At 39.5% G+C, this 26,466-nt stretch overlaps 1 protein-coding gene across 1 annotated transcript in view; it reads left to right on the forward strand.

Annotated features, from left to right (window-relative positions):
- LOC134353736 (acyl-CoA (8-3)-desaturase-like) overlaps positions 1 to 26,466 on the forward strand; it is a 66,988-nt gene that overhangs the window by 8,793 nt on the left and 31,729 nt on the right. Inside the window, exons 2-6 of the mRNA XM_063062039.1 lie at positions 17,595 to 17,705; positions 20,125 to 20,322; positions 20,772 to 20,873; positions 23,276 to 23,404; positions 25,318 to 25,378. Coding sequence (XP_062918109.1) covers positions 17,595 to 17,705; positions 20,125 to 20,322; positions 20,772 to 20,873; positions 23,276 to 23,404; positions 25,318 to 25,378 — 601 coding nt within the window. The remainder of the gene's footprint in view (positions 1 to 17,594; positions 17,706 to 20,124; positions 20,323 to 20,771; positions 20,874 to 23,275; positions 23,405 to 25,317; positions 25,379 to 26,466) is intronic.

A 26,466-nucleotide genomic window follows, 5' to 3' on the forward strand; every position in this document is an offset into this window, starting at 1 on the left:
TGAACTTCCTGTGCCGCAGTTATGCAATCTATCCTTATCTTGGTCTTTTCCTGAAGGCCCAAATCAAGTGCAGGCAAAAGAAAAAAACCATGGAAGATCGAATCGCATCTGACTAAGCACTGAGCACAATAAGAACTTTTTTACAATTCTCTAGAATTTTATTCACATACACCTTCCATGTTAGCCTTGTGTCCATCCACATACCTAGAAACTAATTAATTAGCTTGTTTATTTCAGCTTTTTTCTTAAAGATGTGCTGTGTGCATTCCAACTACCGCTGCACCACTGCATTCTTCGCGGCAATGTATCGGTTCGCGGCCCAGAGGTTGGGGACCACTGCCTTAGAGAATGTTGTTCCCACCCTAACTTATATCTTCCTATTACGTAAAAAAAAATCAGGAATCCCATTGAACATTCTACCACATATTCCCATCTTTTTCAGTTTAAACCACAACCCTTGTGCCCATAACAAGTCATAAGCTTTCTCTGCATCAGAGAACACTGTTACGACTGAGTCCCTGGTCATTCTCCCTTTATGAAATCAAGACTGGTATACAACTAATTTCCCTCTACTTTCCCTAAAATAAGAAACTCATTCCATTATCTACGTGCATATGAAGTTAGTGAAATAACTGGAAGGATCTAATTGCTCTTTACCAGGTTTCAATATAGGGATAACAACCACTAATTTCCAGGAGGGAGGAAGTCACCCTTCAACTATATCGTATTGAAGAATTTCAAAACCAACCTAAGTTTTAAATCCAATAACCATGTAAACATATTATAACAAATATCAACTTTCCCAGGTAATGTCTGAGTTATGTATTTAATATTCCATTAATATTGCAAATCTATTGTTTGATAAAGCATTCTTTGTTGTTTACTTAATTCACAGGTTATTTGTAAAAGTATGTGATTGGCACACGTCATTACATCACTAAATCATATATGTGTGTCACCACACCGCCACGTCATATGTGCATGCCTCACTAAAAGTAAAAATGAAGCATGCGTGAGTTAACCCCAGCTCTCCCATGTTTTTCTTTCAATTAGTTTTCGGAGTTATAAAACATACCAGTGGCGACGAGGAAGTTTTAAATGAACCTGAGTCAACTATCCACCTGTTGACGTCCAGCGAGATGTTCTAGTTTAAATAAATGCCCTCACTTCTTTTTCACAAGAGGAGAGAAAGATGAGTTTAAAAAAAAAAGGCAGAAAAAGATGAAATTTATGAGTTCATAAACAAAAAGTACCAGGTAACAACAACAATAATAATAATAAATAAAAAATAAGCAAAATGGCTGGCTACATTGGAAAGATAGACATGTTCAATTGCACAACAGATAATCAGAATCAGGTCTATTATCAGCAGTATGTGTCATGAAATTTGTTAACTTAGCAGCAGCAGTTCAATGCAATACATAATATAGAAGAAGAAGAAGAAAAAAAATCAAATAATAAAAAATAAATAAGTAGATCAATTACAGTCGACATATATTGAATAGATTTAAAATCATGTAAAAAACAAAAATAAAATATATTTAAAAAGTGAGGTAGTCTTCACAGGTTCAATGTCCATTTAGGAATCGGATGTCAGAGGGGAAGAAGCTGTTTCTGAATCGCTGAGTGTGTGCCTTCAGGCTTCTGTACCTCCTACCTGATGGTAACAATGAGAAACGGGCATGCCCTGGGTACTGGGGGTCTTTAATGATGGACGCTGCCTTTCTGAGACACTGCTGCTTGAAGATGTCCTGGGTACTTGGTAGGCTAGTACCCAAGATGGAATCGACTAAATTTACAACCTTTCACCTTCTCTTGGTCCTGTGCAGTAGTGCCCCTCCCCCCCCCCCATACCTGACAGTGATGCAGCCTGTCAGAATGCTTCCCACAGTACATCTTTAGAAGTTTTTGAGTGTATTTGTTGAGATACCAAATCACTTCAAACTCCTAATGAAGTATAGTTGCTGTCTTGCCTTCTTTATAACTACATCAATACGTTGGGACCAGGTTAGGTCCACAGAGATCTTGATACCCAGGAACTAGAAACTGCCCACTCTCTCCACTTCTGATCCGTCTGAGGATTGGTATGTATTCCTTCGTCTTACCCTTCCTGAAGTCCACAATCAGCTCTTTCATCTTATTGACGTTGAGTGCAAGGTTGTTGTTGCGACTCCACTCCATGAGATATCTCACTCCTGTAAGCCCTCTTATCTCCATCTGAGATTCTATCAACAATGTTTGTATCATCAGCAGATTTATAGATGGTATTTGAGCTATGCCTAGCCACATAGTCATGGGAATAGAGAGAGTAGAGCAGTGGGCTAAGCACACACCCCTGAGGTGTATCAGTGTTGATCGTCAGTGAGAAGGAGATAATATTACCAATCTGCACAGATTGTGGTCTTCCAGTTATTTGCAGAGGGAGGTACAGAGGCCCAGGTTCTGTAACTTCTCAATCAGGATTGTAGGAATAATGATGTTAAATGCTGAGCTATAGTTGATGAACAGCATCCTGACATAGGTTTTTGTATTGTTCAGGTGGTCTAAGGCCATGTGAAGAGCCATTGAGATTGTGTCTGCCATTGACCTATTAGGCAAATTGCAGTGGGTCCAGGTCCTTGCTGAGGCAGGAGTTCAGTCTAGTCATGACCAATCTCTCAAAGTATTTCATTGCTACAGATGGGAGTGCTATCGGGTGATAGTCATTAAGGCAGCTCACATTATTCTTCTTAGGCATTGGTATAATTGTTGCCTTTTTGAAGCAAGTGGGAACTTCCGTCCATAGCAGTGAGAGGTTGAAAATGTCCTTGAATACTCCCGCCAGTTGGTTAGCACAAGTTTTCAGAGCCTTACCAGGTACTCCATCGGGACCTTCCGTCTTGCAAGGGTTCACGCTCTTTAAGGACAGCCTAACATCAGCCTCTGAGAGAGAGATCGCAGGGTCACTGGGTGCAGCAGGGATCTTCACAGCTGTAGTTATATACTCCCTTTCAAACCGGTCATAGAAGGCGTTGAGTTCATCTGGTAGTGAAGCATTGCTGCCATTCATGCTATTGGGATTCACTTTGTAGGAAGCCCACTCAGGTTTTAATGAAGTTGATAACAACTGCAGCATACTCATCCAGATTCGAAGATAACTGAATGATTTGAGCAGTATTTTGAAACAAATGGAATAGTCTGTGAAAAGTGAGTTCCACTGTTACTTGAGCACACTAGGTGGAAAAACATACAGTTTGCTTAGAAGTTTAACTTCTGCAACCAAACCAGCCAAAATTACCTTTGCTGATATCATGAATATAATGCAGGAATATTTAGAACCAGAATTGTTGTTGATTGCAGAACTCTTAAGATTTCATAAGTGGAGTCAAAAGGAAGGGGAGTGCATTTCAGCAGACAGGGCTGAACTGAAGAAATTATCCCAGCATTGTCAGTTCAGTGATGGGCTTATTGATGCATCGAGGGATTGTTTAGTTTGTGGACCCTTACAAGAAAGCATTCAAAAACAGTTCTGAACTGAAGCACAACTCACACTTAAAAGTGTCATGGTCCGGATTGGGGTCCCTTTAAATTTACTTTGTTTATGTTACGATCTGGACCGTCGACTCCCTGTTTCCCTTTGGTTCCCTGTTTTCCCGTGTCCCTTGGGCTTGGTGATTGGAGGCAATTTACTCTCGGCTGAACCGGCAATTTATAGTCTCCGGCTTTCAGCTGTTCGGTGCGAGAGTGTTAACAAAGTCACCGTAGGTATTGTGAGCCAATGTCATCTGGCTGGAGCAAGTCTAGTCTCCTCCCGAAGCAAGTGCCAGCAAGCCGCCTTCCCTTGTCAGTACGAATCAGTCAAAGTTAACCCGCTGGGGGTGAGTCAAGAGCTCGCCGCGGCTTGGAGCGTACTTGAGCCCAGTTATAGTTCTGTCCATCGTTGTGTGGTCGCCGTATCCATGTTGTGCATCTAAAAGGGGTCCCAGCCCTGTACCCTGGAAGGGTCCTGACCCCGTGTCAAGAAGAGTCCCGACTCCGTCCTGTGTCTAAGGAGGATTCCCGGCTCGGTGTTTTATGTACTGTGTCTGAGTCTGTCCCATGAATAAGAAGAGTCCTGGCCCCGGCGGCTCGTGATTCCGAGTCCTGGCCCAGACCCTTAGTCCCAGCCTAGTCCAAGGCCTGAGTCCTTGTCCAGTTCACTATTCCTGCTTCTGCTTTGCTCTCCTTGTAACGAGTAATAAACTTAATTTAAGTTAACCTCACAAGATGTGTCTTGCATTTGGGTCCACCCTTGCTCCCAGCACCCCCCTTTATGACAAAAAGAGCAGTTGAAATCACTGTATCAAAGGAAACAGCAGTCAGAGATGCAATTGAATTGTAGTCAGGAATGAAAATTACCGCGAACAAAATTGCAATGCCTAAACAGCAATCAGCCTAGCTGAACAAATTGTGTCACTGTTGTGGCACGGGTTCACATACGCATGTTTAAAAGTGAAACTTGCAGAAATTGCAACAAAGTAGGACATATATAAGGAGCATGTTTGGCAGATAAAAATAAATGGACTGCACAGGGAAGAGAAAAATATTAAAAGTCAAATTGCAGTTTCAAAAACAACACTACTCTACATGCTGCTGATTTTTAAAAAAAATCTGATAATGATTAGAGTAACACAAGACTGAGTAGCCTTGAGATTTACAATGTGAAAACTATCAAGAGACAAGCAATATAGCTTACACCAGAAATGAATGGTAAATTAATTAAAATGGAATTGGACACTGGCTTGGCTGTTTTAGTCATTCCATAAAATGAGCCGGAACAGCAGTTCAAAGACACTGAACTGAAGCCTGCAGATATCCAACTAAGAAGTTACACTGGAGAAAAGATAACTCATGTGGGAATGACGTGGTAAAAACAGGAGGACCAGCGTTGAGGGAACATGATTGGCTGAGACAACTACAACTTGTTTGAAGGTCTATCTACCAATTGCATTGACACATCCCCTGCAATAGAGTCAACTGAAAGTGAATTAAGGAAGGTTCTGGATGATGCCACAGCAGTGTTCAAGGATGGCACTGGAAAACTCAAACATATCAAGATAAAAATAGCGTTAAATGAAAATGCCTCACCCAAGTTGTACAAAGTCCATCTGGTTCCTTATACCATCCATGATAAAGTAGTCACTGAGCTAGAACACATGGAGGCTGTAGGAACTATTTCCAAAGTGGACACCATGGGCAACACCAGTGGTCCCAGTAGACAAGAAGGGATGGGTCTGCCAGCTTCTGTGATGATTTTATGATCACCATCAACCCAGTACTGAAAGTACATCAATAACACTCTGTCCAGGATAGAGAATATCTTTGGAAACTCTTTTGTAGAGAAACACTTCAGCAAAGTAGGCTTAGCTGAGGCCTACCTACAAATGGAGATGGGAAAAGAGTCCAAAGTGTTTCTCACCATAAACACTCACAAAGGGCTTTATCGCTACAATAGGCTTATTTTTGGAGTAGCATCTGCACCTGCACTTTATGGACCAGTGCTGCAAGGCTGTCTGGGCACTCAGTGTTACCTGAATAGCATCATTGTTACAGTAAGGATAACAAGGAACATCTCCAAAATCTCAAAAAATGTTTGAAGATTATGGGCTCCAAGCACGACGCAACAAGTATGAATTTTTTAAACCGAGAATCACTGTGGTCACACTATTGATGCACAAGTGTGCTGAGAAAATTCAAGCAGCAGAGGTGATTCAAGGGGAAACCAGAAAAGGCATTACACTGTCTCAGGTCTATATGGCTACACAAAATGACTGGTAAGTGCATCAGAAATCCCAATTCCCCCATTTTTACCAGCACAGGAATGAACTTGCCCTTGACGTGTTTGTCTTATGTGGGATTGTTGCACCATCCAAGCTGAAAGCTAAAATTTTGGAGGAGCTCCATGCCGGTCATCTAGGCATGGTCAAAATGAAAGTGAAACCAAGATTTGATGGCCTGGTATAGATCATTAGATCGAGCAGCTTGCCATGCACTGTTCAGAAGCCAACATGTTCAGAAGAAAGGTGTCCAGAGCTGTCAGAACCACTTCCTGCAGTCCCAGAGCCAACTCCTACAACCACCACGGTGGAAGCCCGAGAACTTGAGATTGTTTCACAGCCGCAAGTCTCAACTGCCAAGCAGAGTGACCCCCCCCCCACCCCCCCATCAGGAAAGACATTATCCCACAAGGGCAAGAAATCCTCCACAGTGATTAAATCTTTAAGCCTGAATGGGCCAATTTAGAATTTACTCAGCTGTGGATGTCTATATAGTGTTTGTATTATTTAGTATACTGTGTGTGTGTGTGTGTGTGTGTGTGTGTGTGTGTGTGTGTATATATGTATATGTGTGCGTATATATAATATAAGATTATGAGGAGACACGCACACAAGTCACAAGTGTGTGTGTGTGTGTCTATCTATATATATATATACACATACATACATACATACACACATACACACACACACAAGTTCAGATGCATTCTATATTGAGTTGGAGTTTATAGCTAAGCTGGGGGGGAGTGTTGTGTATGTAATATTTCAGTAATATTGTAAATATATTTGAGTAAGCATTTGTTGTTGTTTGCGTTATTCATTACAGGTTATATGTAAAAGTATGTGAATGCCGTACATCATTGTGTCACCACGTAATATGTGTACACCTCACTAAAAGTAAAGAACGATGTAGGCATGTTATTCCTGACTCTGTGTTTTATTTTCAATTAGTTTTTATGTTTTGGAGTTACAAAGCATAACAGTTAATTACCCTTTTAAGTCTATACAATGTAAATTCGACATCCAAATAGGAACTGGAACTTTCTTTTCTTCTCAGCAATCTGAGGATTACTTGCCAAAACTGTTTCTCTATAAGACCTCTCTCCTTTACTTAAATAGGCTGAACTATGTATACTATTATTTTTTTAATAATAATTCTGCTTTTTCAGTCAATAACTGCAACCTTCTTCCCACCATACAAAACTGGTAATGCATCAAGTTTTCTAACTCCTGTTTTCTGACTTCCCTGAGTTGAATTGCTTTCCCAGTGCCATCAGTGGATTCTCCGATGCATTTTCTTTGCCCTTGTCACTATTTTTCTAACTATGGCTTGAGCTCCTTGAAGCTGTGTGAAAGATGAATTGGAGTAACACTGCCTAACTTTCCTAAAAGCTTTATTCTGCTTCTTCACAGCTCTTTTACATTCATCCGTCTACCAGGGAACATCTATCCATTTATTATCTACCAATGATCTGGGAATTGATTCCTTAGCTATTGAGTTGAAAATAGAGTACAAGGTACTCAACTTGATATCCTCCAAAATTAAAAGATTAGGAAATCTACTTTCATATAAATCATCAGATAATCCCAATTTGCCTTTTTAAATTCCATTTGGAGATATGAGAACCTTTCCTCTGATACACATCTATTCCCATTGTACAGATAATGGGGAAATGATCATTCTCTCTGTTGTATCATTACACACTTCCCTATTACACACCCTTGCTATATTGTCAGATACCAGCTGAAGGTTTATAGCAGAAACAGAATTGTTAAATAGATTTATCCCTATACTCCTACCATCATTCAAGCACACCAAACTCCTCTTCCAGAAAGTCTTCCACCACCGTCCCATTCACATTTGTGTCACTACAATCCCACATAGTACATGAGCATTAAAATCCCCAAACCATATGACCTTATTTTTCCCTTTTCCACTCACTTTCCAATATATCAGGTGTTAAGTTTTCAGAAGTCATAAAAATTATTATCTGTACTTTACTATTTCCCCCCAGATTTCAACCACAATTCATGCATAAACAGCTCCAATCTCGAAAGCTCAATTTGCTATCCCACTTTTGACAAAGATAACCACTCTTCTCCATTGCCCATTTTCTGATTGTGCCTTATATCAGCATAACTTTGTATCTTAAAACTTAGACAAGACTTCAACCAGGTTTCCTGTAGCATCAGGTTTATTTGGTAAATCTTCAATAAATTTCTGCAATTCATGACCATTAGCTAACAGGCTTCTAGCGTTCTATTGAAAGATTAGAAAAACATTAATAACCCTCCTTTGAAGTCTACTTGTAAGGCATCATTAATAAATTCTAGAGTTAAGTCTTTTTCCATAGATGTTTTTTTTTAACATTAATACAATGTTAAAGTATAATAAAATTCCAAAAGATAACAATACCAAAAAGAAAATACTACAAACAATGTAATTTAAGCATAAGAAACCAAAATAACATAATAGTATACTAGATTTTATATATATCAATGGAAAAAAAGAAAAAAAAACCCCCAAAAAAAACCCACCGTGCAACTAACTAAAAGCAAAGCAAAGCAATGGGCTAACTTGAAACCAAACAGAGTTAAACTTAAAATCACGTCCTCAATCCCGACCTCCATTAAAACAGTGAAAAAAAAACAAGAAGGGTAAATATTACATTAAATGAAAATATCGAATAAAAGGTCCCCAAATCTGTTCAAATTTAAATGAAGAATCATAAAGGTTACTTCTAATTTTCTCCAGATTCAAACATAAAATCGTCTGAGAAAACCAAAAAAAGGTAGTTGGAGCATTAAGCTCTTTCCAATGTTGTAAAATACATCTTTTCGCCATTAAAGTAAGAAATGCAATCATTCTACGGGCTGAAGGGGAAAGATTACTAGAAATTTTAGGTAGTCCAAAGATAGCAGTAATAGGGTGAGGAGAGATATCTATATTTAATACCTTAGAAATAATATTGAAAATATCTCTCCAAAAAGTTTCCAAAGTAGGGCAAGACCAAAACATATGAGTTAAAGAGGCTATCTGCCCCGAACATCTATCACAGAAAGGATTAATATGCGAGTAAAAACGCGCTAACTTATCTTTGGACATATGTGCTCTATGCACCACTTTAAATTGAATTAGGGAATGTTTAGCACAAATAGAGGAAGTATTAACTAATTGTAAAATCTGCCCCCAATCATCCACAGAAATAGTAAGCCCCAATTCCTGTTCCCAATCTACCCTAATCTTATCAAATGGAGCTTTCCTGAGTTTCATAATAATATTATAAATCATAGCCGATGCACCTTTCTGACATGGATTAAGGTTAATTATCGAATCTAAAATATATATAGGAGGAAGCATTGGAAAGGAAGGAAGTATAGTACTTAGAAAATTTCTAACTTGTAAATATCTAAAAAAATGTATTCTTGATAGGTTATATTTATTAGATAATTGTTCAAAAGACATAAGGGAACCATCTAAAAATAAATCCAAAAACCGTAAAATACCCTTAGTCTTCCAAGTTTGAAAAGCGCGATCCGTAAAAGAGGGAGGAAAAAATATGTTACCTAAAATAGGAATCGCTAACCCGAATTGATTAAGATCAAAAAATTTTCTGAATTGAAACCAAATACGCAAAGCATATTTAACGATCGGGTTAGAGACCTGCTTAAGGCGTTTCGAATCAAAAGGAAGAGATGAACCTAAAATAGAACCAAGTGTATAACCCTGAACAGATTGTAATTCCAATGCTACCCATTTAGGAATAGATAGTATATCCCGGTCAAGTAACCAAAATTTCATATGTCGAATATTAATAGCCCAATAATAAAATCTAAAGTTAGGTAATGCTAAACCTCCATCTCTCTTAGCTTTCTGTAAATGTATTTTACCCAGTCTCGGATTCTTATTCTGCCAAATAAATGAAGAAATTTTAGAGTCGACTTTATCAAAAAAAGATTTAGGAACGAAAATTGGTAATGCCTGAAACACATATAAAAATTTTGGCAAAAAAAACATCTTAACTGCATTAATACGACCAATCAAAGTTAAATATAAAGGAAACCATTTAGATGAAAGTTGAGTAATATGGTCTATTAATGGTAAAAAGTTAGTCTTAAATAAATCTTTATGTTTACAAGTAATTTTAATCCCAAGATATGAAAGGTAATTATTAATCAATTTAAATGGAAATTTATAATATAAGGGAAGATGTTTATTAATCGGAAAAAGTTCACTCTTACTAAGATTTAATTTATAACCTGAGAAAAGACCAAATTGTGCTAATAACTCTAAAACAGCAGGAATAGATCTCTCAGGATTAGAAATATATAAAAGTAAATCATCAGCATAGAGTGATAATTTATGGGACTTTAATCTCCGAGTTATCCCAGTAATATTTGAAGATTCTCGAATAGCAATTGCAAGAGGTTCTAATGCAATATCAAATAATAGGGGACTAAGAGGACAGCCTTGTCGAGTACCACGAAAGAGAGGAAAAAAAGGTGAGTTTAAAGAGTTAGTACGAACCGAGGCTACAGGGGAGTGATATAACAGTTTAATCCAGGATATAAATTTCAGACTAAAATTAAACATTTCAAGCACCTTAAATAAATAAGGCCATTCTACTCTATCAAAAGCTTTCTCGGCATCTAAAGAAATAACACACTCAGGAACATTTTGTGAGGGAGTATAAACGATATTTAACAATGTACGAATATTATAAAAAGAGTAACGACCTTTAATAAAACCCGTTTGGTCTTCCGAAATAATAGAAGGAAGTACTTTTTCTAGTCTATTTGCTAATAACTTAGAAAAAACTTTAGAATCAACATTTAATAAAGATATTGGTCTATAAGATGCACATTGAGCAGGGTCTTTATCCTTCTTTAGTATTAAAGAAATTGATGCTCTATTAAAAGATTCCGGAAGTTTACCAAGTTTCAAAGAAGCCTCAAAAACCTTATAGAGCCAAGGAATCAATAAAGAAGCAAAACATTTATAAAATTCAACGGTAAACCCATCAGGGCCAGGAGCTTTCCCCAGATTCATAGAAAAAATAACATTCTTAATCTCATCCATTGTAATGGAAGTATCTAATAAAGAAGACATATCCTGTGAAATCTGAGGAAAGTCTAACTTATCTAAAAAATCATTCATATATTTAGAATCTCGAGGAGACTCTGATTGATATAAAGAAGAATAAAAATCACAAAAGGTTTGATTAATCCCCACATGATCCAATATCAATCGATCATTTTGGTTATAAATCTGATTGATTTGAGATTTAACATAATTAGATTTCAATTGATTAGCCAGCAGCTTGCCAATTTTATCACTGTGAACATAAAAATCACTTCTTGTTTTCTTTAATTGGTTTACAATCGAGGACGAGAGTAGTAAACTGTGTTCCATTTGAAGTTCAGTTCTTTGTTTGTATAGCTCCTCAGAAGGAGCCATAACATATTTCTTATCAATTTCTTTAATCTTGTCCACAATTGCCATCTCCTCCTGCTTCTGTTTCTTCCTCAGAGCAACGGAATACGAAATAATCTGACCCCGAATATAGGCTTTAAAAGTGTCCCAAAGAGTGTTAACCGAAATATCTTCTGTATGGTTAATTATAAAAAAAAGCTCAATCTGTTCATTCATAAATTTAACAAAGTCCGAGTCCTGAAGCAACAGCGAATTAAAACGCCATTGTCTATTGTTTGGTATATTGGCCATAATTTTAATAGAAAGCTTAAGTGGAGCATGATCCGAAATGGTTATAGAATCATAATCACATTTAATCACTGAAGGAATGAGACGAGAATCAATAAAAAAATAATCAATTCTTGAATAGGAATGATGAACATGAGAAAAAAAGGAAAAATCTTTTTCCTGAGGATGCAGAAAACGCCAAATGTCCGTCGACCCAGAATCAGAAAGGAAAAAATTAATCAAATTTGCAGATTTATTAGGTAAAGTCCGTAAAGGAGCCGAACGGTCCAAAGCTGGAGATAAACAGGTATTAAGATCTCCGCCCCAAATCAATGAAAACTCGTTCAAATTCGGAAACTGATCAAACAATGATTTATAAAATTCCGGACAATCCATATTAGGAGCATAAACATTCACCAAAACTACTTTTTTATTAAATAGTAAACCACTAACCAATAAAAATCTACCATTCGGATCAGAGATAATATCCTGTTGTATAAAAGTAACTGAGGAATCTATAAAAATAGAGACGCCTCGAATCTTAGCATTGGAGTTCGAATGAAATTGTTGGCCCTTCCAGAATTTGAAAAAACGTAGTCTGTCCCCCCTCCGTACATGGGTCTCTTGTAAAAATAAAATTTGTGCTTTAAGTCTCCGGAACACTTTAAAAACTTTTTTTCTTTTAATAGGATGATTAAGACCATTAGTATTCCAGGAGATAAAATTAATAATAGACTCCATAAATCCTAAAGTCAACCCACAACAAGGAGGATTGACAATAGGCGCGACCCACAAACCCGGAGAGGAAACAGAACATACAAAAGATACCGGGGAAAAGGACGCAACCAGTACTTCAATAATGTATATAGCCCAAAGAAAAACAAACTAAAACGTGAAGCCCCTCCCGCCACCCCCCAGCCCAAGACCCCAAGGCAAAATCTAAAGCAGACCCGCCAGAAAGAAGCAAGCGCTAAAACTACCCCCATGACTTCCGGTATACGCTCCCTAAAAAAAAGGTATAAATATGAAAAGGATCAGCTAATTGTAAAACAGTAAAAAAATAAGTAAAAAAAAGTTAGCTCAATTAGAATACACACAGAACAGAACAAAAGCCGGAAAATATATATTAAAAAAAAACCACAATAAACCTCAAACTCATGAATAGACACAGCAACAAAAAAAATAGGATTATTAACATAAAGTGATTATAAAAAGCAAAACAGAATAAAATTTAAACAAAAACTACAAAATTTAAGGCCGCACAGGAAATACGTAAGATGACAAAAGGGAAGTAACCACCCAGAATCCCCTGGGAAAAGAAAGAAATGACGCAGTTAAAAAGAAAGTTTAGTAGCCATATTAAGAAATCGAAAGTAAACTTTTCTGCCCAAATAGGGCACAGAAAAGTTAAAACCAACCAATTCACAGCCTCCGATCGACGGAGAAAATTAAAAAGAAAGCAATTAAGATGTTGGAGATGAAAGTTGATCCAGATAACTCTGGGCATCCGATGGAGAATCAAAAAAACGAAGGGCTCCATCTGACATGCGAATCCTTAGACGTGCAGGGTACAGCAGCGCTGGTCTTAAATCCCTCTTATAGAATTCCGACATCACGGATCTGTAACGGACCCGTTGGTCCCAGATTGGTTTACTGAAATCTTCCACGAATCGGAACTTAAGATCCGAAAAATCAATGAAACCTTTAGATCGAGCGAATCGAAACAGTCTCTCCTTGTCTTGAAAGTAATGAAAACGTAAGATAACATGCCTAGGTCTATCTGACCTAGACGAGTATAATGGGATTCTGTGAACACGATCCAGTAGCGGTGGTTGGTCAGGAAATACAGTAGGGAATGCCTCTTTTAAAAGTTGGGAGAAATATTTCATGGGGTTGTTACCTTCAGCGGCTTCCCTCACGCCAATCATTCGTAAATTCTGCCGTCGCATTCTAGATTCCAAGTCAGAGTTTTTAAAAGTCAAAAAGTCAAGTTTCTTCTTCATTACATTAATTGTTTCTTCGATTTTCCCCATCTTAAGCTCACTTTGTTGCGCGAATTTTTGAAGATCAGATATAGCCGACTGATGTTCCGCAATACATGTTTGCATCTTATCAATTAAATCGGCAATTTTCTGGAAATTAGTTGAGATTTCCGTATGAATCAGGTCTTTAACAAAGCCTGCAATTTCCGTACGAATCATCTCCCTAACAGAGGTTGAAATTTCCCTCTGAATTAACTCCGCTATCGCTTTCAAAGTCACCGGTGATTCAGTCGGAGGTAGATCCGTAGCTTTCGGTTTAACCGGAGGTTTACCATCCTTGCCGTCTTTCTCGTTCTTAGACATAGCAGATCTAAGTTCCATCCAGTTGTCGGAGAATTCAGTTTAATTCAAAGTATTGTAAGAGTTGGTGCCTTAATGGTTAATTAAAGTATAGCTGACCATAGAGAAAAAAAACTCAGAGGTAATGGAGTGAGTCAAGAACGCGACTTCACTCCATGAGCGCTACCGGAAGTCCCCCCATAGATGTTTTTCTACAGCTTTTAATATTACTTTATTTATTTTCTGTCCTGCTTTTAGTTTGTGCTGTACAATTTACCACATCTGTCATGACAGTGACAAACTTTAGAATATCAACGATCAGAGAATCCTTTGTTCTACAATCTTGCACTTTACATACTGTCTTTAATGTATCTGTATTCTAGATTTGATAGGGCCCATTGACACTGTCTTCTGTACTTCCTGCAAAGTATCTGCATATGAAATGCCCATTTCCACCCAAACACATCTGCATAAGCAGAGATAGTTTCTCATCCACAGTGTCCACATTTTAGCTTTATGCCTTCTCCACAATTGCCATAATGTTCTCCACCAGATCTACTACACCACTTTTTACGCTTACACACAGCTGCTACATGACCAAACTTCTGGCATTGAAAACATCTCAGAGGGGGAGGCACACGGACTCGAATGATATAACTCATATAACCCAAGTTAACTCTATCCAACAACCTTTTCTCCCATCAAATTTAATCAATGCTAATAATCTATCTGTTCTTACTCCATCAGAAAACCCTTTTAAACATTTAGCATCCACAACTTTCCCCCCAAATAAATTATTTTTAACTTGGTCCATGGACACATCAAGGTACTCTGGAGATTACTTCCCAAAGCCACTATCATTCACTATAATTCCTTGTTGTTACTTTCCTTCCTCCCTCAGCTTTTAATCACAAGTTTTCTTATTTTGCTTACTATATTTACAAAATACTAAGAGTGCCGCATCTCTTAACAGCTTTGTGCCCACAATATCTCCTAATACTTTTTTCAAATCCTTAGTTGGATTGATATCAGAAACAGGACCACATTCAAAACTCGACAAAACCTTAAACTTCTCCTTCCTTCTTTAAATTTCAATCCTGTCTACTGCCTTCATCACTGGATGATAAGCCACTACAATCCTCAGTCGGCTGCTTATTTTACTGTTTCCCAGAAACCTGTCATTCACTTTCCTCCATACAACTCCTATTACCCAATATCAGCTCCCTCTGTCTCTCTACACGCCCTTGCTGCTAGAGAGCAACTCCCAGCAGCAGGCTTAGTCTTTTGATCCAACCGAGCACAGGATGTCTGCCCGTGATCGAACCTTGATCAATAAGTAGACACTGATTACAACAAAAAATAGAGAGATTGCTGATCATCAGCATATTCCAAAATGCAAACCTGGAGAAATTACAAGACAATAATTAGCTTAACAGCGAATTATTTCTGATTTGTTTTTCACAGTTAATTGTGGACAGATCAATGCACAGAAGGATTCTTTCAATTTTGTACTTTATATTCAGTGTTTTTCAGTCTTTTTATTGTTGCCGTTTGTGTGTGTTGGGGACAGTATGGTGTTTTCCTTTGAGCAGAGTCCATGGTTTTCTTTGTTTCATGGCTATCCATGGGGAACACAAATCTCAGGGTTGTATACTGCATACGTACTTTGACAATAAATGTACTTTGAATCTTTGAGATCACCAAAAGATAATCAGTGCGAGGCCAGAAATGACCATGATTAGTGAGAAATAGTCAAAAGACTAGTGTTCTGTATTTAGAGGTTAATGATCAATTACATAGTTGTAATCTTAGCAGTGATCAGACGCAATGGACAATTAATTACCACGAAGCAGGACGCAAGTTGCAGATCAGTAATTAGAGTGATTAATAAAGACCAGAAATTACTGAAAGTTTCTGATGACAGTTCTAGAGAATATTGCTCAAAAGTCAGTTTGCTGATCAACAAAAAGACTGACTTAACTCATGAAATGATTTCGCTGACCTCAGTAATTCATAATTGGTATTCACAGTAGTTACCACAGAGCTAATTTTTCAGTATCAAAATAACTTGCAAACACAGATAATCCTGATCAATAAGATAGTAGAAATTGAAATGTTGAGCTTATTTGTCTTTCATGCATATTTGATGCTCATTTCTTCTGAACATGCAATAAATTTGCATATTTTGCAATGATGTAAACTTCTTCAGATAAGTAAGGCCCATGCTCTACACAAAGGCTATGGTTTCTTTGACGATAGCACTAGTTTTATCAAATTTTAACAGTATCCAGATAAAATTAGCTAAAACAGTGCAAAAGTTTTCAAAAACTTCTGCTTAAATTATGTCAAGTACAAATCAACTTTCTATGTAAAAAAAAATAGTTTTGTCCTAAACCAGTTCCACCCACAAAATGGGTTACTGCAATACAGAGGATGTTGAATTTCTACCTATTGCAGCTGTTTGAGGATCCTTTTAATTGTGCTAATTTTAAAAGTTCTGTGCTAAACATTTAGTTTATTAGGCAAATGTTACTATATATAATTAAACTATTAAGTAGTTTTCATATTTAGTCATTTAAAATCAACCCACAAAGCTCTCTCTGTGTCTCTCGCCTCCCAATCCTCCCCCGGATTAGAACTGATCAACCCGATCCGATGATCAATTAGACAGAGTCACTATACACATTGTAAATCAGGGGCAAGTTTAGACACCATCGCTCTGTGTGCTGTCTTTTGATTTGGGGCAGAAGTTCCTCTTTTTCTGCCTGGGGCTGGCTCTTCTCAAATCTCTTGCAAAGCAATTAAAAAAATATTTATGGTGTCTAAACCATTTTTGAAAAGCCTCCTTCCGCATTTACAAATTAAACCAAAGAATTTATTATCATTGAAATGGCAGAAGTGTGGTGATGGACTTCACTTTTCACTGCAGTCTCAGCAATCAGTTTACAATCTGAAACACCCTAGGTGCTACCTAAGCAAAAGTTATCAACTCAGTCCTTCAAAATAAACTAGATCTGTTTTATTCTAATCTTTTAAATATGCAACATTTGTATAGTTCCATTGCCTATGCTGTTTATTGGAAAACCTCACAGACCCATCCAATATATTCTCTCTAACTCTGTCAAAACAAGTAAAGGCACACCCTGCTTTAAAATGGTGCTGAGAGTGCCAGCCCAGAACACAGAACCACGGCTACCAACTTGATTAATTCAGCCCTGCCACTTGCACCTCTCCAACATACAGACGAGTTCAAAGGGAAGTCTTCTTATTCATAGAGCCATAGAAAAGTACAGCACAGAAACTGGCCCTTCGGCCCATCTAGTCCATGCTGAGTGTGAGGGTGATCACGCTCTCGCTTCTCCACTTCAAACATTTTCTTTCGCAATCAGGACTTTTCGATTCTGATTTCCACTAGTATAATTACAATAATTGTTCTTCCACTGCTCTACAACATTGCATGAGTTTTACATGTCTGATCCTGCACAGCCTGATAATACATTTATTTTACCATGATCTGACATTCTGCTCAAATGCCTTCTCTATTGTCTGTGATCCTGTGATTTGAAGGGTTATGAACTCCAGTTTAGAATCGAATAACTTCAACTGCTTTTATTTTACCCATGGGTGCAGTTTATAAGATCAAACCTCAGTTCCTCTATTTACAAACTATAAGCCTTTGACAATTTTTAAAAATATTAGTTTGCTGAGAGTACCACATTGTCTGTAAAAAAAAAACTTTTAAATTAATCATGATAACAATCAGTCTCTTCCTTTTAGGACCCATTTACTGCCTTTCATATTGATAAGACACTGGTGAACAAGTACCTTAACTCTCTGTTGATTGGGGAGCTTGCACCTGAGCAGCCCAGCTTAGAATCATGGAAAAGTGTGAGTACTTTCTTTAGTTACCATTCTGTAAGTGGATCCCAGTTTACAATGATCACACATTACTACCTGTTGGACCTTATGCAAATTGGCTGCCTTCGGTATATTGCGAAAGAAACTAACAGTACCATGGATTTAACTGCTGTACAATTCAATTTCAGTGAAAAATTAAATGTAATTGAAAATTGGGGATTTACTTTATGATTCAAAATCAATCGATGATTTTCCAATGGATTTTCCTTGTGTGTGGAGCACTGACATATGCATGAGGTCAGACAGGCACAGTTGCATTCACAAATGCAATGCATGCCTATAAATTGCTAAGATGACATGTATTCATAGATGTTTGTCATGGTCTGCCTAGAGCACTTAAGGGTAGTTGGATGGGAGCTGATGGTCTTGGAGTGACACTCAGGTAGAATCATGGCTTCATATCCTTCTTCGTTGCTAAACAGGAGGCTCCAATGTTGAAACCTATACAGATTTTACTCCAGCATTTGCACGCCCCCAGCTAATGGTCACGTTCTTTGTCCAATCCTCAACACTGACCTATTAAGCAACCCAGCCTCTAAAACAACTTGCTGTACTGACCCATTTCCTCTGACCGTCTAATCCAGGCAACTACTGATACCATCCCATGCCTGCCAATCCGTCCCACCCCTCCCTAATGACTGGCAACTGACCTTTGCTCTGACAGCCAGCATCCACCAATGTTTACTCTGACCCCTCTATTTAATGATTGGCACTATGCCCTTATTCTGCCAAACCCAACCTTGACCCAGTTCTGGATTTACCTTATTTTCTCCATTGCTCTTAGGAGTTGTGCACCTCTGGATTTTGCAGAGTGGGCCCTTAGATAGACATTCATTGGCCTGCTCTGAGTTTAATGATGAACAGCAGCATAGCGGTTAGCCTGACGATATTACAGCTCGGCGCATCGGAGTTCAGAGTTCAATTCCAACGCCTTCCATAACAGTCTGCATATCCTCCCCGTGGAATGCGTGTGTTTTCTCCGGTTCTCCGGCCTCCTCCAACAGTCCAGAGATATACCAGTTAGTAGGTTAGTTGGTCACTGTATATTATCCCGTGATGAGGCTAGGGTTAAATCGGGGGTAGCTGGGCAGTGTGGCTCTAAGGACAGGAAGGGCCTGTTCTGAGCTGTAAATAAATAAACTCAACTTTACAGGTGGCAGCCAATTTCCAGGGGTCTATCTTGAACGTAGGCAGATGCCGACGTTGCTGTGAATGCTTGGGTTAGGGTGTTCTGTAAAGGAAATACACATTTGCTTCTAAATGTTGGAAAAAAAATACACTTTGTGGCCATAGGGTGTATTTTTTTCCAACATTTAGAAGCAAATGTGTACTTTTGTGGCCACTGAGTGAATGTTCGTGGTCTTCTGTTGTTGTAGCCCTTCCACTTCAAGGTTTGACGTGTTATGCGTTCAGAGATGCTTTTCTACACACCACATTACATCATTTCTGTCATGTGTGGTTAATTGAGTTACTGTCGCCTTGCTGTCAGCTTGAAACAGTCTGGCCATTCTCCTCTGACATCTCTCATTAATAAAGGCATCTTCACCCACAGGTTACCACTCACTGGATGGTTTCTTTTTGCTTTTCATACCATTCTCTGTAAGCTCCAGAGACCGTTGTGTGTGAAAATTCAAGGAGACTTTCTGAGGTACTCAAATCACCCCACTTGGCACCAACAAATATTTCACAGTCAACGTTACCTAAATTACATCACTGCCCCCATTCTGATGTTTGGTCTGAACAACAAGTGAACACCTTGACCATGTCGGCGTGCCTTTATGCATTGAGTTGCTGCCACATGATTGGCTGATTAGACATCTGCTTTAAAGAGCAGGTGTACCTAATAAAGTGGCTACTTAATGTATGTTTATATAACTTATTTAAATATAGTCTCAACATATTGAAGATGGATGATCATCTTGTAACTTTGCCATGGACAGTCCCAAGCCTCGCTGCAAAAGCAGGAGGGCTGGGCATGGGGCTAGCAGTCCTATCCCGTAAAAAAACCAAAGCTACAGAGACACCAACAGAAGCTCCAAAGACCTCATCCCTGGGAGAGAAAGGATCTTCGAAAACGGGCTAAACCCGGGGACAATTGAAAGACTGGCCCAGGACTGAGGGCCCTGGAAAACTGCTGTTGGTGGCCCTTGCCCCATTAGGGGTGATGGACTTAGCTAACTAAGTATGATCATCTTGTAAAGTGAGATTCCGTCTACACTGTTAAGTAACTTTTTCCACCCTGACCATCTCCCTTTTCTGAGTCACAATGCAAACATTAATTTAGTTGCCCTGTCCAATACTGCTACATTTTTCCAGCCTTTTCTGCTTATATTTTAGACTTGTTAGTGTATGTTTTGACTTTCATCAACTTTTGCACCTTTCCTTTCAGAAAGAGGTGACAGAAGATTTCAGGGAGCTGCGCGCCACTTTGGAAAGGACAGACCTCCTCCAGCCAAATAAGCTGTTCTTCGCTGGACTCCTGGCTCACATTCTGCTTCTTGAAGCCGCGGCCTGGCTCAACCTTTGGTACTTTGGAGCCTCCCTCTTCCCCTTTCTGATCAGCTCACTCCTTCTGAGTACTGTGCAGGTAGGTTTACACTTAGGAGTTGCTCAGCTAGATGAATCTTTCCAGCGTACATCTATTTAGCAAATTAGCATGAGCACGGATTACTTAAAATGGAATATGTTACTCATCAGACCCATGCATGCAATTTAATATTTATAGAGCATATGTGGCCATGGTTCATGTTGACCTAAATTACTGAGCAGACAACTATAAAAACTACACCTTACTCCTTTAAACCAGAAAATTAGTGGTTTCTCAATACAGCATGTATTTTCTCCTAATAACGTTGGGTCATTCTAGCTAGCAGATTTAGGAATCTAGACTAGAAATGTGAGATATTTTAGGTTCTCTGCATCGATGAAATGCCAGATTAATCATATACCACTATTACTGACAAGCCAAGGTAAATAGAGTTGTTGTTCAGTGTGTTTGGTACCTAACTGTAACATCCTGCTTTGGTTTGCTTGCAGGCGCAGAGTGGTTGGTTACAGCATGACTTCGGACATCTCTCTGTTTTCAGCAAATCCAAGTGGAACCATCTTGTCCACAAGTTTATTATTGGTCACCTGAAGGTGGGTCACACTGCGCATTACGGGGGCTTCACTGTCTTGATTCTTCATATTACAACACAGAAAAAAGCAATTCAGCCTATCAGCTGCATGCTGGCTCCTAAAAGAGCAATCCTATCAGACCCATCAGCCCTCCTTATGTCCCTGAAATCCAGTGACCCATTCTCCCTCAAATCCCTCAGATTCGTTGTCTCTTATCTTCACTAAAGGGTCATTTACAGGAGCAAATTAACCTGTCAGCTTGACTGTGATGTGAGAGATTTCGAAATCACTTGGTTGGAAAACCATACAGGCACAGGGATAACATGCAAATTCCACACAAACAACACTTGAAGCCAAAATCGAATGGAGCCCCTGAAGCTATCAGGCAGCAGGGTTAACTGCTGTGTCACCTGTCACTGGACTATTGTAACCACTGGTCAGTGCACAACTCCCCAACTCAGTCATATGTGATTCCTCAAAGTGAGCTTTATTACCTTTCTCTCTTCTTGTTGGGCTTGTGTCCTCCATGCCCCTGTGCCGACTTCTCCCTCAAATATATTCAACTGTCTTTGTGCCTATTTCTCTGTTGCTCTCTATCTCTTCTAGGTCTTTTCTATCCTGTCTCTGAGCATCTCCAAGTCTTCTTCATAACTTGCCTTGGGTTTCTCAACTTTGGTGTGTATATTGTTTTTGACTTGCTGCATATTTCTTACCATTGATCCCTCCCACTGCTGTGCACTGACTCCCTTATAGTTTACGTTAGAATTCCTCAGCATGTAACACCGTGTGACTTCATCCTATATGTTTCTGTAACTGCTCATTGACACAATTAGAATTCTTCATAAATTGGTCTATGCATGCTGAACCGCAGGAATTAAATGACCCAGCAACTTGAATGGTGCTGTGACGTGCATGTATCTGGTGAGTGGAAAAGGACATCTCTTTGGACATCTCTCCATGTTCAGCAAATCCATGTGGAGTCATCTTTTCCACAAGATTATTACTGGTCACTTGAAGGTGGGTCTCACTGCACGTGGGGTTATTTTGCTTTAACCTCTACAGTTCTATTGTAGCAGATTATATTGACCCCAAACTCAATCCAGAAATACCCGCTGGAAATGTTGTGTAAGGAGGACATCCGTTCTGGTGGCAATGCCCCTGAGATTAAATAGTTTGCTGAACATCACTGCTTATGCTTGCGAATCTTAATGATCATTCTGCATGTTGAGTAACACCATCAGGGAAAAGAAGTTGGTCAATTTCACTGATTCCCAAGATAGTGATAAGACATGGAGACACAGGAGACTACCAGTTCAAGATTAATTGTCATACAACCATACACAGGAATTCAGCCAAACAAAACAGCACTCATCTGGGATCATGGTGCAAAGCACACTACCAGCAGTCTGACACAACACATAGAGCACGTATAGTTATGAAAGCGGAAAAACATACAATCACAAAAGATAATATTATAGCCCAACTGCTTGAGTGTCCTGGCCTGCAGACTGATGGTGCACAGATGTTGTCCTGGAGCCATGTTTCTGCAAGGTCAAGCCGCAGCAGTTTCTCATTTCGCCAGTGCAGCCACAGATAAAAGCAATCCAGCATGCCTTCCCATGATTGAATACTGGAGGTCATCACTGACAGGAGGGGGCAACCTCTAAGCCTGTACAGAATCCAGTAGCACGCAGCCAGCTCCACTGTTTCCTTCGCCAGGAGCTGCAACAGGCGACTCCTCGGCATAAGGGGCTGGTTCACGCAACAACCAAGGCAAAGCAGCTCTTCAACCATCTGTGTCACCAATGAACCAGTGAGTCGGACTCACAATATTCTATATTACCATTGTCCAGCAGGGTCTTGCGATCACAATGAAAACACCCAAGCCAATAACCTGTTGCATCGTGCACGGCCTGCGCACACCACCTCTGACTCCTTCTTCCTTCTGGATGGCTGTAGCAGGATGCAACAAGTCCAGCTCCACCGCTATCCAGCAACTTCCTAGTGGGGTAACCTGCTGCACTTGATATTTTTAATAACCCACGGAGTCTTGTGATCGTACAAAAAGGCATAAAGGGCAAACAATTGCACCTATGTTTGGACCCTGAGAAGCTGCTGTGTCTGAGTGTGCCTCCATCTTAGCAGAAAGCAGTAAGATGCTGAAATCAACAATAAAGAAAAACTTGTTTGATGCAGGTCTCAGCCAGAGACTTTCACCTGCTCAGTTTGTTTCTTGCCAGTTATAAAATGCATCCTTTGTAGCTTACACTCAAAAGAAAATAAATGCAGTATATTCAGCTAGTGGCTGTTTGTTGGGAGCTTGACGATGTTTGGTGTACAGTATAGGGGTGGTTAGTGGCCACACAGAGGGAGAAGTTAGATATTATTGCAACCCAACAATGACTCTTTCTCCTCTGGTACAGGGTGCCCCAGCAAGCTGGTGGAACCACCTCCATTTTCAGCACCATGCCAAACCCAACTGCTATCGCAAGGACCCTGACATTAATATGCATCCCATCTTCTTTGTCTTGGGAAAGAAGCTTCCAATTGAGGTAAGTAAGGCATGGATATCTCAATCACTTTATTTCCTCTGTGCTGCTCCTGCCACCAGGACTTTGAGAGACTCCTGGAGTAGCCTGGATCCAGCTAAATGATTGGGAACACTAGTTAGTGCAGCAATTTAATAGGTTACGGAATTCTCGTTGTTAGGCACAGTACAAGGGATAGACAGGATTTGAAATGGAGAAGACTGACTGTGAATGTTGTCCAGGATCTCAGCTGAGGTGCCAATAGGAGCCCAAATGCAGTCTTGGAGAAGATAAGCATGGACAATGTTGCAGAGGTGCCTTGGTTTGGGGGAGGGATGGCTTCGTTGAGAACTGGAGAACAGGACCTTTTAAAAATTTACTAGCTCTGACTTTAGGGCTTCAAATGGGCCTGATATTCCTACCTAGTGGTAGTCTTGAATAAAATTTCAGGACTAGTATTTCAGTCTGAAAAGAGCAGAATTCTGCTTTTCATGGTCCATGTTGCTGTTGTTTATAGTATTTGCCTTGCTAGGACTTGGCGGGAGAGAGGATGGAGGAGGGGGAAACAGTTGGGTAGAAAAGTTATTCTTAACACTTCAAGATAAGATCAAACGATGTCATATCACAGATAACTGTGCTTACATGTGTGTAAGTATTCAGCAGCGGTCATTATAGTGCATTAACTGTCAGTAAAAGCTTTGCTGCTACTTTCCAAACCTGCTTCCTTCCCTACTTAGAAAGCCGAGGACAGCTGGTACATTGGAGTACCATCACCTCCCACAGTTTCTTCCCTAGTTACGCATTGGTCCTAGCCTGGAAATAATCTCTTTTTTCCTCATATTTCTTGTGCTATAATCTTGGAACCTACTACCTCTAAAAGCAACATGGGAGTTGCTTCCTCAAACAGATTGCAAAGGTCCAACGAGTCCACCATTTTCTCAAGCAATTAAAAATAGATTATCAATGGCAGCTTTGCCAATGATGTCCACATCCCAACAATAAATGAAAGAGTTATGAATTTGGAGATCTTTAGGGTGAGATTACATGTGTGGTTGGTGGATCCAAGGATTTTATATGTTCCCATTTGGGCAAACAACGAGGTATGTAGAGCTCATGAAACAGCTGGATGGGAAAATAGATTAAGCAAAGAAGGATGGATTTTATAAAGTATTGAGCAACAGCTCTACAAATTAGGAATGAAAACAAAAACATTCTGGAAATACTCTGAAGGGGGGGGCAGGCTGGTGGCGCAATGACATCGGTGCCGGACCCGGGAGTGGAGGTTCCTGGGTTCGAAACTAGTTGGGTTCGCTCCCGAGTACGCTTTCCATCCATGCCAGGTTGATTGTCGAGATCGCAACTCGACCTCGTAAAATAAAGGGAAAAATACTGCGAAAATGTCTGTGTGACGAGTGGCACGCCGCACAGTCGCTCTCTCGCTCCGCGCCTTGTAAAAAGCCATGAAAAATCCATCATCACGGATGCACGCACGCGGACGCAAACGCACACGTACAGACGCACACAGGCACACGCCAAAAAAAAGGAAATACTCTGAAGGTTGGACAGCATCTGTGGAAAGAGAAACAGAGGGAATGTTTCTGGAGGAATCTTGGACCTGAAGCGTTGCCTTTGTTTCTCTTTCCACAGATGCTGCCTGACCTGCTGAGTGTTTCCAGCATTTTCCATTTTTATTTCAGACTTCTAGCATCTGCATTTATTTTAGATTTTCATAAATTAGGAATTTGAGTAGACTAACGTAAGGGGCCCAGAACATTTAAAGTCATAGGGATGTCCAGATTTCTGTTTCTGGGATTTCAACATGGACTCCATTTGCTCAAGACACTACATTCAGTACTAATTCATAAAAGGCACTCCACAAGTCTCGCTGTTATTTTCATAAATATGCATAAATTTAATGTTAATACTCTCTAATCTAGGTGGGAAAACAGAAGAAGAAGTTTATGCCATACCAATACCAGCACAAGTATTTCTTCCTGAGTAAGTCCTGACAGCATTTTGTAAACATATCACTGTATTTACATAGAATGTACAGCACAGAAATGAAGTATTCAACCTGACTGGACTGTGCCAAGAGTTCGTGCTCACCTTCTGCACCTCATCATTTCCACTTCTCGTGTTTAGCTTGCACGAAATTGAATGAACCTTGCATCCATTTATGCCAATTGTCTCAACAATTCCTTTTCAATATTTTCCAGTCTCTCTCCACACTCAGGTTCTGCTAATTTTTCTGTTAAACTTGAAATCGATTAAATCACCTGTCCAGTTCATTCTTCAATCTTCACAAATTTCCTTCCCACGGCACATCCTTACACAACTACAGCAGATGAAAATCCTGCTCTTTTACCTCCTCCTTCCCCACTTTCCAGAAACTCTTGTCTCCAGATGCAGCAATGATTTACTTGCTGGTGTTCCTGTTCAGTGTATTTAGTCTATATTCACTGCTCGTGCTGTCCTCAGGTCCTCAGCTGAAATTGAGTTCAGAGAGGGCAATTGCTTTGTCCAATATCTCCATGCAGTCTGCAAGCATTACCCAGAGTTTCCCGTCATTGTCACTTTAATTCTCTGATTCTCTTTTACTCTCTCTACCTTCTCCTTTTCCGTGAGTGTAAGTTTGAGGCATAGCACTGCATATTACAACCTTCTGGGCTCCACGTAAAATAGTTGAACTCAGGATTATCAGCAGTTGCACTTCAGGTTTTCAGCATTCACAATTGTTTCTCATTGTAATGTGTAATAACTATTCTGTGTTAACCCTTCCCACTGCCCATCTATACCATCCCTTTGGACTGAACTGTGTTCTCTTTATTGCCCCTTTTTTCTACCTTGCACAGCCACCCCCTTTATTTACCCTCCCCATTTTCAACCTCATCACAGATCTTCTCCTTCAGAATCGGAATTGCCTTGCTATTGCCACATCTACTAAGATACAGTGAAAAGCTTGTCTTGCAGACTGTTCATACAGATCAAATCATTACACGGTGCATTGAGGTAGAGCAAGGTAAAACAATAACTGCAGAATAAAGCGTAACAGCTATAGAGAAAGTGCAGTGCAGGTAAACAATAAG

The sequence above is a fragment of the Mobula hypostoma genome, chromosome 11, assembly GCF_963921235.1.
Source record: "Mobula hypostoma chromosome 11, sMobHyp1.1, whole genome shotgun sequence".
Lineage (NCBI taxonomy): Eukaryota > Metazoa > Chordata > Chondrichthyes > Myliobatiformes > Myliobatidae > Mobula > Mobula hypostoma.